The sequence below is a fragment of the Saccostrea cucullata genome, unplaced genomic scaffold, assembly GCF_032062105.1.
Source record: "Saccostrea cucullata isolate Sc308-1 unplaced genomic scaffold, CSIRO_AGI_Scuc_v1 ctg7869, whole genome shotgun sequence".
In the NCBI taxonomy this organism is placed as follows: domain Eukaryota; kingdom Metazoa; phylum Mollusca; class Bivalvia; order Ostreida; family Ostreidae; genus Saccostrea; species Saccostrea cuccullata.
Window position 1 is genome coordinate 17933 of NW_026927174.1, and position 11696 is coordinate 29628.

Below are 11696 nucleotides of genomic sequence, written 5' to 3' on the forward strand. Positions count from 1 at the left end.
GAAAAGCTCACTTTGTGTTACTCGATTAGGTATTCTTGGCAGCACTGAGCTGCGATGAATTTCATTTGTATGTATTCCTTAGAATTTAATCACATTGACTTTGTCTACATATATCAGTAACTGTTTTCCTTGGATTTCATTTAGGCCTATATAATTTGCACACATTAATGGCATGTTTTATTATATCCACAGATAAATAGCCTGAACAAAAAGAATAGAATTTCAGAGACAGTTGACATTACCATTAAGCACAATGAGAAGTAAAGAAAAATATCAATTATTATGTTTGGAGATAACTCAGAAATCTATGAAGGGTTTCAGCTCCTATCTCTACTCACTGAAATAAAGATTTAGGAAAAACAAATTGTTATATGTATTCAGCCTAATGTCATTAATCAGAACGGAAATCGGCAAGCTTTTTGTAGAGAATAAAATCAACCCGGTCCTATAGGTCAGATCCCTATTTATAATGAAGTGATCCTTTAAGAAAAAAACCAAAACTTGTGTAAACACTGTGTTTATTGAATATTGATTCACATTCAACACACATTAGTTTTTGTTTATCATTCAATATAACAAGTTGTCTTTAGATATATTGTACACTTTCTGTATCAGTTCTATAAATAACTCCACACTGTTTGTATTTATCACAGTCCTATCTAGATCTTGGCAGTCTGGGACAGAGACTGCAGCTGTGACAAGCAGGACTGAATGTTCTTCTTCTCCTGTAAACAGCAGATAACAGACATTTAATATTTGACTTAATACAGTTTTATACTGATTGTAAATAGCAGGAATTGGACATTTAACATTTGATTTTATACAGTTTTATACTGATTGTGAATAGTAAAAATCAGACATTAAACATCTGATTTTATATGGTATTATACTGATTGTAAATAGCAGGAATTGGAAATTTATCATCTGACTATGTAGTTTTATACTGATTGTGCCAGTATGAAGTGATTTATTTTTCTTTTATTCGATAAACAAGTTTTCATTTTACATGTTTTATATTATTTCTTTTATGAGTTTAGGTTTGTTATACTCAAAAGGTTATAAACAGAGATTATTTTTTATTTATGATGAAATGTGAGTTCAATTATACAAAATTTTTTTTAAAAACTGATCCATATTACTCTGAACTGAAACCGAACCTTGAGTTGTCCCAATTCTATCCTATGATGAGACTGAGTGAAGTTAGTTAGATTTGCCTGGTACCCAGTTCTTCCTAGATCTGAGGTGATATTCCTAACAAAAATCTTACCATATCTGGGGGTGATGTTCTCAACAAAATTCTTACCAGACCTGGGTGATGTTCTTAATAAAATTTTAACCAGATCTGGGGTGAGCTAAGAGACAGTTTGATTTGCATGATACCCGGTTCTTACCAGATCTGGGTTGATCTTCTTAACAACTTGATCTGTAATTCTTACCAGATCTGGGGTGATGTTTAGTTAAGTAAGTTTGATTTGCCTGATACGCTGTTCTTACCAAATCTGGGGTGATGTTCTTCACAACTTGACCTGTAATCCAGTTGATCATGTGATCTTTTTCAAGCTCTACTTTTGTGGCTCCTAGAGCTAATTGACAGTCCTGTACAAGGAGAGAAAACATTTGTAATAAACAAAGCAATCGGAATGAAATAATACAGCTTAAACACAGCAATAACTGACAGTCCTGTAAAGGGAGGAAAAACATTTGTAATCAAAATAATACAGTATAAGTATTAAAACACAGCAATAGGAATGAACTCAAGTTTTACTAAGTAACTGAACTTTACTAAATCCAGTTAAATGGTTTGCATACTTTAAAATTTTAAATCATGGCAAGAAAAAAAGATGTTCTTATGATCACTTCTTCAGTAGATGATAAAACAAGAGGCCCTTGGGCCACATCCCTCACCTGAGCACAATGGTACGAAAAATCAGATGTCAGATTTAACAGTTTAAATATTAAACAATGGTTCAGAGGTGGAGGGGATTAATATTATTATGATCAATGATGGCTTTAAGATTTTCTCTATATATTCCCCATGAAAAAATTTGATCATCCATTGTGATGCCACCCATCCCTGTGGGACATGATTTGAACAAATTGGAATCTACACTACCTCACAATGATTCCATATAAGTTTCGTGGAGGTTCTTGAGAAGAAAAATTTTACAGGATGCCATTAATTTATCACACGAAGGATTCTTTTTAGTAAGATTGGTTGACATTGGCCCAATGTATCGGTAAGATGAAAATGTGAAATGATTACAATGATGATGACAATGACATCAACAGACAATGGACAAATTACAAGAACAGCTCATCTGAGCCTTTGAAAATCCTCTTACCAAACGGGCTCTGACTTCAGTGTAAACGTCCTTAAGTCTATCTCTGTAGTTATTTTCTAGTTGTAAATCAATGTTTTCCTAAAAAAAAGCATTCAAATTCAATTTTTTTGTTACATCAATTTTTTTTTACTTCAAACAGTCTTGCATTTAAAAATCACTAATAAAAACCTGAAGACTATTTATTTAACCATCTATCATACCATTTGGATGTAGTAGTCTGAGAAATATTTTAAAATTATTGTGAGTACATTGGTTAAATCCTTACCATTTGGACATCATAATATTAATTATTGTGAGCATTTTAGTTAAATCCTTACCATTTGGACGTCGTAAAATTGATTATTGTTTGTACTTTAGGTAAATCCTCACCAACTGGACGTTGTAATATGATTTATTGTGAGTACTTTAGTTTAATCCTTACCATTTGGATGTCGTAATATTATTTATTGTGAGTACTTTTAATAAATCCTCACCATTTGGACGTCGTAGAGTTTAGGCAGCTGTTGGATCATGTCCTTTGTTTGTTGTGCTGCAGCGATACATGCGCTGATGTGATCTTTCTTGTTTTGAATTGGTTGATGGAAATACATGTCATTCAGTTTCTACAAAAGAATTAATAATGTGTCAATCAAAAATCTTCAAAATCTTTTTACTGTTTTTTTTTTTACTTGGAAACTAATGATGAATTTTTTAAAGCATTAATAAAAGTTAATACCCATATCATTAGAAACAATATTACAAAACGCTTGAAGATGATGTTGATAAAAATAAACCTTTGAACAAATGACACTTGTTCAGAAACCTCCTTTCAAGGGCAGTTTGTGATGCTTAATGTTTTAATAAAGTTACCTGAGCTAGGAATGGTACTCTATTATCTAGGAACCTCCTAACAGGGGGTAGTTTGGTGAAGCCCCACAGAATGCCAAAGTAATAGAAGTAAGCCAAAGGGTAGCTGACTATGAGGACACCCTTAGCAATGGCAGCAAAGAAACCACCAGCAGTGAGTACGTAGAATCCTACAACAACAAAAAAATGCCAGCAGTGAGCCAAAGAAATCCTACAAATAAATCATGATTTTATAGAGATATTCTCAAAATTGAAATACGTATACTTATTTTTTACCTATATACAATCTGACTACCCTGCAATGATACATGTACACTTATTTACACCTTTATATGTAATCTGGATAGTGTTACCTGTGACTCCGCTGTAGGGCTGCATGGCATCAAACACGTTCCTGGGGACAAACTTATGAGCCGTCTCTGGCTGGGGCACCTGTCCTGGGTTCACGAAGCTGGGGAAGTTCTTCATGTCTCGCTGGGGCCCAAACAGTACCTTATTGGCCCAGGCCCACTGCTTCCTCAGGTCAAACGGAGCGATGTCCTTCTCATCCTCCGGGGGCACAAAGCTCTTCTCAATCATCTGACGCTTGGTGGCTCCAACAGGAATACGGACGTACTCAACACACACATTACCTGGTGATGAATAACAGATAAAATTAATCCTTACCCTGATGTACTCCATACACACATTAACTAGTGGTGAATTACAAACCACAAAAATTTTTCTTTTCCCTTATTGACATTACAATGAAGAAATGATGAATATTTTTTATAATCACAACGCAGAAACACTAGAATAGTGCCCCGAGTCAAGTGAATTGAGATACGCGGCTGATGGGAGACACTTTCTTTGAAACTGATTACCTCCACATTTCAGTATGAAATTCTCGGTCCCGGGGGGGGGGGGGGGGGAGGTAGAGTTTTGTGGGGTTTTAATGCGTCACAAAATGAATTTCTTTTGGGGGGGGGGTAGATTTTTGTGGGGTTGTTATATATTACCTCCACGTTTGAGTTTTGTGGGGTTGTAATGCGTCACAGAATGAATTTCTTTTGGGGGGGGTAGATTTTTGTGGAGGTAGAGTTTTGTGGGGTTGTAATGCGTCACAAAATGAATTTCTTTTGGGGGGGGGGGTGATTTTTGTGGGGTTGTTATATATTACCTCCACGTTTGCGTTTTGTGGGGTTGTAATGCGTCACAGAATGAATTTCTTTTAGGGGGGTTAGATTTTTGTGGACGTAGAGTTTTGTGGGGTTATAATGCTTCACAGAATGAATTTCTTTTGGGGGAGGTAGAGTTTTGTGGGGTTGTAATGCGTCACAGAATGAATTTCTTTTGGGGGGGGTAGATTTTTGTGGGGTTGTTATATATTACCTCCACGTTTGAGTTTTGTGGGGTTGTAATGCATCACAGAATGAATTTCTTGTGGGGGAGGTAGAGTTTTGTGGGGTTGTAATGCGTCACAAAATGAATTTCTTTGGGGGGGGGGGTAGATTTTTGTGAGGTTGTTATATATTACCTCCACGTTTGAGTTTTGTGGGGTTGTAATGCGTCACAGAATGAATTTCTTTTGGGGGGGGGGTAGATTTTTGGGGGGTTGTTATATATTACCTCCACGTTTGAGTTTTGTGGGGTTGTAATGCATCACAGAATGAATTTCTTTTGGGGGAGGTAGAGTTTTGTGGGGTTGTAATGCGTCACAGAATGAATTTCTTTTGGGGGAGGTAGAGTTTTGTGGGGTTGTAATGCGTCACAAAATGAATTTCTTTTGGGGGAGGTAGAGTTTTGTGGGGTTGTAATGCGTCACAGAATGAATTTCTTTTTGGGGGGTGGGGGGGTAGAATTTTATGGGGTTGTTATATATTACCTCCACGTTTGAGTTTTGTGGGGTTGTAATGCATCACAGAATGAATTTCTCTTAGGGGGGTTAGATTTTTGTGGAGGTAGAGTTTTGTGGGGTTGTAATGCGTCACAGAATGAATTTGTTTGGGGGAGGTAGAGTTTTGTGGGGTTGTAATGCGTCACAGAATGAATTTCTTTTGGGGGGGGGGGGGTGATTTTTGTGGGGTTGTTATATATTACCTCCACGTTTGAGTTTTGTGGGGTTGTAATGCGTCACAGAATGAATTTCTTTTAGGGGGGTTAGATTTTTGTGGAGGTAGAGTTTTGTGGGGTTATAATGCGTCACAGAATGAATTTCTTTTGGGGTAGGTAGAGTTTTGTGGGGTTGTAATGCGTCACAGAATGAATTTCTTTTGGGGGGGGGGGGGGTTTAGATTTTTGTGGGGTTGTTATATATTACCTCCACGTTTGAGTTTTGTGGGGTTGTAATGCATCACAGAATGAATTTCTTTTGGGGGAGGTAGAGTTTTGTGGGGTTGTAATGCGTCACAGAATGAATTTCTTTTGGGGGGGGGGGGGAGAGATTTTTGTGGGGTTGTTATATATTACCTCCACGTTTGAGTTTTGTGGGGTTGTAATGCGTCACAGAATGAATTTCTTTTGGGGGGGTTAGATTTTTGTGGAGGTAGAGTTTTGTGGGGTTGTAATGCGTCACAGAATGAATTTCTTTTGGGGGAGGTAGAGTTTTGTGGGGTTGTAATGCGTCACAGAATGAATTTCTTTTGGGGGGGGGGGTAGATTTTTGTGGGGTTGTTATATATTACCTACACGTTTGAGTTTTGTGGGGTTGTAATGCGTCACAGAATGAATTTCTTTTGGGGGGGGGTAGATTTTTGTGGGGTTGTTATATATTACCTCCATGTTTCAGTAAGAATTTCTCTGGGGGGTAGAGTTTTGTTCGTTATACATTATTACCTCCATGTTTCAGTAGGAATTTCTCTGGGGGGTAGAGTTTTGTTCGTTATACATTACCTCCACGTTTCAGTAGGAATTTCTCTGGGGGGTAGAGTTTTGTTGGGTTGTTATATGCCTCTCTGAACCACTGCTTCTCCTGCTGAGAGAGGTCGGGTCTGGTCATGTAGTGGACGTTTGTCCAGTCTTCCTGCTTGGCCAGTCTCTCCACCACCTGGTTATCTGTGGGAGGATCCAACACCACCCACCCATCCTCTTCCTTCCACAGGGGTGGATCCGAGGGGGCCTTACTGTCTGTGGTCTGTACTGAGGTGGAGGAAGTGTTACATCTGGTCTGATTTAAACTCAGTCTACAGTAAAAGGTAAAACATTCAGGACTTAATATATAAAATATGGCTAACGATAATGTCTGTACACTAGCTGTGATATGATCATAAAAATTTTGTTTAACATTTTCAACTTATTTATATGACTGGATAAATTCCACTTGTGACATGGATGTTGTTATCAAGCAGTGGACTGTCTTATGGGTGTTTATAGGAGATTTTTATCTGTTGTTATCATATATATTTATAAATTACTATATCATATATAGTGTAATCATTAAAAATTTTTAGTTTCTTGATTTAACCTTTTTCAATTATAAGGTAACTGCAATAGTACTATCTCTTTCAATGACATTGTGTAACTAAAAACATGTATAACTTTATTTGAATTTCAACTTAAATAAAGGTTGTAATTACATGTAGGTGGGAAGAGACACACTCTCTACCTAAGTTGCATTGATTGACAAAGTTAGACATGATTTCATAATATTTGGCTACATCATCTTTAGTAAGGTCACAGTAAACTAGATTTAAAGCGTGACATACCATCTACCTAAGATGTGCAGTCCAGTCCAATACGAAAATTCGTAATATTACGAAAAAACGTAAGATTACGAAAAAGCGTAATATGGCTAGGTAAAATTAATCTTTAGATTCTCATCCTAATTTGCTAAAAAATCGGGGCGGGTGGGCGGATTTTATTTTTTATTTTTTATAATTCTTAAATTGTAAGTATCAACAAAACATGGACTCTTGTACATATTTTTTTATTATGTCAATGCCAATATGAATAAATTTTATTTTTTTTTTCTGAATCATATTCTTTTAAATATTTAAAGAAAATTCTTGCTTAAATTATTAGATATTTATTGTTAATTAACAAATTATTAAGTACACATATACGGCACCCGCAAAACAAAATGAGATGGGGTTCTGATATCAATAAATTTTGTATGCATGACTTCTCATCGGCCTTTCCCTAAATACCCTTGAGTTTTACCTTCAAATCCCTCTGTTTTCTGTAAAATATCATAGATTTCCACCTTCCTCAAAAATTGGATCGTTCTAGAGACTTGACATGTTCGACAATAAAATAGGTCATAGCCTATTTACAAAATCTATAAAATATTCTAATAAAATATCCTACCGAAAAAACCTAGGCCTGAACAGTTTTAAGACTTAACATTTTCTTAGCACTAAACATTCTCTAAAGTCTGCCTACAATGTTTTATTTTTTTATCAAATCAAAATCACACACAGTAAATTGGAGATCGTTAAAACTTGACCAGTTGTCATTTTCCATGTCTATTTTTATACTTAGTTTTAAAAAATCTTTAAAAACTTGCTCATGCCAGTGAATGGTATCTAGATGTGTTTATGCTATTTTTTCTTCTCTGCCTTCTCTATACTGACAAATTATCTTTTCCTTACATATTTAAACTGCTTTTATTGCCGATTTTTCTCCATTCTTCACATGGCTCTTTTGCTATAAATAGCGACACGCGACTTTTAATACAGACGGGAGATAACTCTTAAACTTCACCCAAATTCTTACTGAATAAAAATATATGAAAATGCCTTTATTAACACCAAAAAATCAAAATAAAAAACGCCGGGGCGGGAGACTTTGAGAGGGGTGGGCGGGGATGAAAATCTAAAGATTAATTTTACCTGGCCTATTACAAGTTATCGTAATATAAAACTTATATTACAATTTTTCGTAATGTAGTTAAATTACAAATACACATAATATAGCAGATTGTAAGAGACTATATTACGAGTTTTCGTAATCCAAGACAAATTCAAGCATTGCAAGAAATTGAGTGGTGGGTAGCAAAGTATGACGTCAGTAATATATCAGATTCCACATCTACTGATAGCATGCGGTCAGTTTGGTCAGTTATGCCTATCAGAAAGCATGGAAATTCGAGAAGAAAGTACCGCCAGCGATGGGTGAGTGGACAATTTCTTTTATTATTCTTTTATAGGAATTTTCCCAAGGATAAGACCAAATTTCCAGTAAATTTCAATATTCGCTTAAGCATGTCGCATTGGTCAATATCACCCGAACTCCCTACTTTTCTTGCGAAGTCCACCCTAAAAATCACACCCTCGTCTCATAATACAACTGTTCGTGCAATTCTTATTGAAATACACAGAATTCAAATCTCAGTAAGAGTCGTACAAGTTATCGCCCGTGACATCTCGTAGTAAACGTCATACTTTGCTACCCGCCACTCAATTTCTTGCAATGCTTGAATTTGTCTTGGATTACGAAAACTCGTAATATAGTCTCTACAATCTGCTATATTGGACTGGACTGATGTGCCAGGTAACATAGTTTGATTAGGTTATTCTAAGCCTTATTGTATTTAAGTTAAGAGCCAGAAACATATAAGACAGACATTAACACCATAAGATAATACATTTCTTCTTAAGTCTGGCATATAAGTCTGGCATATAAAACTACATTAAAAACTATTTTCAGAACCCCTCTTTATATACTTATATTTTAATTCTCTACATTTTAAGGCCTAGAAAATATGTTTGTTTCCGCTTTCAGGCTGAAAAAAAAAATAGGGTAGGTAGGTAGGCAATTTTTTTTTTTTTTGGAAATTTTTTTTTTTACTTCTTTAATCAAAACGTGTATAGAAGTAACATTAATGACAAAAGAAATGGTGTTTTCAAGCATTTCTATGACTTAAACTTATAACAGAAAGATGACTCAAACTTCTGTCTGTCTTGAAAAGCTTGCAAAGTTGGAGACTACAATTCCCTGGGTGAAATCTTGCACTTCATGGGACAAAAGCATTTTAAAAATTTTAGGGTCGGCACTATAAATTAGGGTCGGTCGGGAAAGTGGAAACAAACATATTTTTTGTCTGGGCCTAAGTGATTTTCTGCACTATCGTACTAACTACTAAGGTAAACTGTTCTTGTACCTGTTTAATCCATAAAATTGGGTCACCCCCTGTTTCTTTCCTGAAAAATAAATAGTCAATATAAATCACAATGTAATCATGTATCATGATGTATTATCATGTCACTCAGTCAGTCACTGTATATATCTTTTAACATGTTTATTAATGTACTACTGCTGTAATCATGGTAATATAGCAATGCTTTTTTGTGAAAGTGATAAAGGCCCTGTCACACCAACTGCGTTCACACGGAGTCATTACGGCGTTGTTAAATTTTTTAAATCGCCGTGGAATCGCAGGGAAATTGCACAAATTTCTGTTAATTTTTCACAATATGAAGATGTCAAGGCGTCCTTACGGCGACGGATGCGATTCTTTGGCGATCTCACGGCGTTCTTCTGTGTTCCCAAGGAGATCTCTCGGCGATTGACTGCGCTCCCGCGGAGTTTTCACGGCGCGTTAGGAGTTTTCACCTCGTGTTCACGGTGTTCTCACTGCGCTGGCTGCGTTCACAATATGTTCACAATGCGTTTTATACTCATTGATATTTATTTAGAATGAATGTAACACATTTTTGTTTAAAGATTCAAGTTACACGATGAAAAGACTTCTCATCATGCCAAGAAATATTAATAATCAAAAATGTTCTATATTTAAATAATTTAGTACTAAATTATTAATAGTTTTATGAATAAACTCCCTTTTCTTTCAATTTCATCGGTTCAGTTGTGTTGTTAGATTTTCTTTATTTTATTGTTAATGTAAAAAAAAAATAATAAACACACCGAAAAGTTTTCTACAAATTTTAATTGAAACAACATAACAAGTGCTTGTGTAATTTTCTCTTCCATTTTTTCACATAAATGCTTCTAGTGCAACAAATAATTATAGCTGATCAAATATGATCCAATTGCTCTTGTTCTGTGAGCTGGCTGACAACGCTCTAACAACGCTGTGAAAGCGCATTATGATCGCCAACGGAAGCTGTAGAAACGCCGTGGGAGCGCAATGACCGCAGTGACAACTCCGTGCTGTCACCGTGTAATTGCAGCCGAAAAATCACAAGATGATAAATCTCATTAGAAGCGCCGTAAAAACACGATAAAAACGTAGTGACATCTCCAAGGACTCAACGACATCTCCGTGGGGTCTCCGTGGAAGCGCAGTCTACTATCACTGCGTTCGTGCCGCGATCATGTGCGACTTCACGGCGTTTATACGGAGCTCCCACTACGTTGTTGGAGATCTCACCGCGCTGCTACGGCGATCATACTACGTTTCTACTGCGTTCCTATCAGACTGCGATCACACGGCGCGTACTTTGTGCATGCTCAAAGTGATCACCGTCCCCTGGCGTTCTTAGAGACCCTACGCGACCCTACGGCGTTCAGTGGAGATCTCGCCGCGTTGTCACGGCGCTGTAGGAGCTCTACTGCGATCACCTCGGCGTTTTGCATTTTTTGAGGATGCCGTGCAGTCGCCGTGAGGATGCAGCCCCGGTGTGACAGGGGTTTAAAAAGTCACGGTAAAATAATATGGATGGGTCGATTCCACAGGCACTTGTTTCTGTAATAAATTTATGTAATAAATTGACCCATAGTATAATAATAACACAAGGTATCTAACTCCGATTTACACCGAGTACCCCCTCCCTTAGAATTGCTCTCATTTACACTTTCCCAGGAAATGCATGGGTAAACTGTATATACCAATGCTTCTACAATAATTTATCAACACAACCATATCTGACATGATTGACTTTATTTTCTTTTATTTCTGTAATCAGCTTCAAAACTCTGCTCGTCCAGTGGAAAGTAAAACTCAACCATAGAATGGTCGTTTTGAATCGGTTTTAGCATATTCACTTAATTCCTGGCACGTTAACAAAAAGTTTGAAAAAATGTTTAAAAAATCACCTTTTAGGAACTATTTGCATGATGTGAGGGTTTTTACAATAAGTAAACAATGTGCCGAGATGCCCGGTGCAGAAATATGTATATATATATAAATATAAGTAGGTGCAGCGTTTTTTTTTTTAAAAACAAACTATTAACACAAGCCAATTGAGAAGACACCATTATGGAGCCTGCATACCTTTACTTTTTTTTTTTACACATCAATAAGGTACATATATACCAGACTTGTCGAAATTTTTTAATCGTTGTCAGACCAAATAAAGTCAAATGTTTTGTCAGACCAGTCAAACTTTTGTCAGACCAGATACTTGTACGTTATTTTGATGCTGGTTAAATCATATGAATAACAGCAACAAAATGTCCTTTATTATTTTCAATAGATTTCAGTCTAACAAGTTTCATTTCTTGGGATATAGAGTCTTTAACATAGACATAAATGACAAGTTTTATGACTTTGCTATAACAAATTTACTTAGCTATTGTCAACATGCTGCGTACGCGGCCATTTTTTTCTGTGTTTGTGACCTTGAACTA

The 11696-nt window shown here is 36.3% G+C and overlaps 1 protein-coding gene across 1 annotated transcript; it reads right to left on the bottom strand.

Moving 5' to 3' along the window:
- Positions 1-501: 501 nt before the first annotated feature.
- Positions 502-10703, bottom strand: LOC134273657 (uncharacterized). The gene is made up of 9 exons (XM_062755848.1): positions 10619-10703; positions 9268-9307; positions 6060-6349; positions 3542-3820; positions 3192-3358; positions 2816-2944; positions 2343-2420; positions 1495-1596; positions 502-725 (listed from the first exon to the last, which is right to left on the bottom strand). Exons 1-9 carry the CDS (start codon positions 10701-10703, stop codon positions 660-662), a joined length of 1236 nt encoding a protein of 411 aa, XP_062611832.1. The 3' UTR covers positions 502-659.
- Between the last annotated feature and the right edge of the window lie 993 nt (positions 10704-11696).

Excerpts from the sequence above, each read along its gene's own strand:
- LOC134273657 (XM_062755848.1), bottom strand. The coding sequence starts at position 10,703 with ATGCAAAACGCCGAGGTGATCGCAGTAGAGCTCCTACAGCGCCGTGAC. Across the intron at positions 2,421-2,815 it reads AACTCTACGACGTCCAAATG|GAAAACATTGATTTACAACT; the intron begins GTGAGGATTTAT and ends GCTTTTTTTTAG. Across the intron at positions 726-1,494 it reads AGAACATCACCCCAGATTTG|GAGAAGAAGAACATTCAGTC; the intron begins GTAAGAACAGCG and ends TGCTGTTTACAG.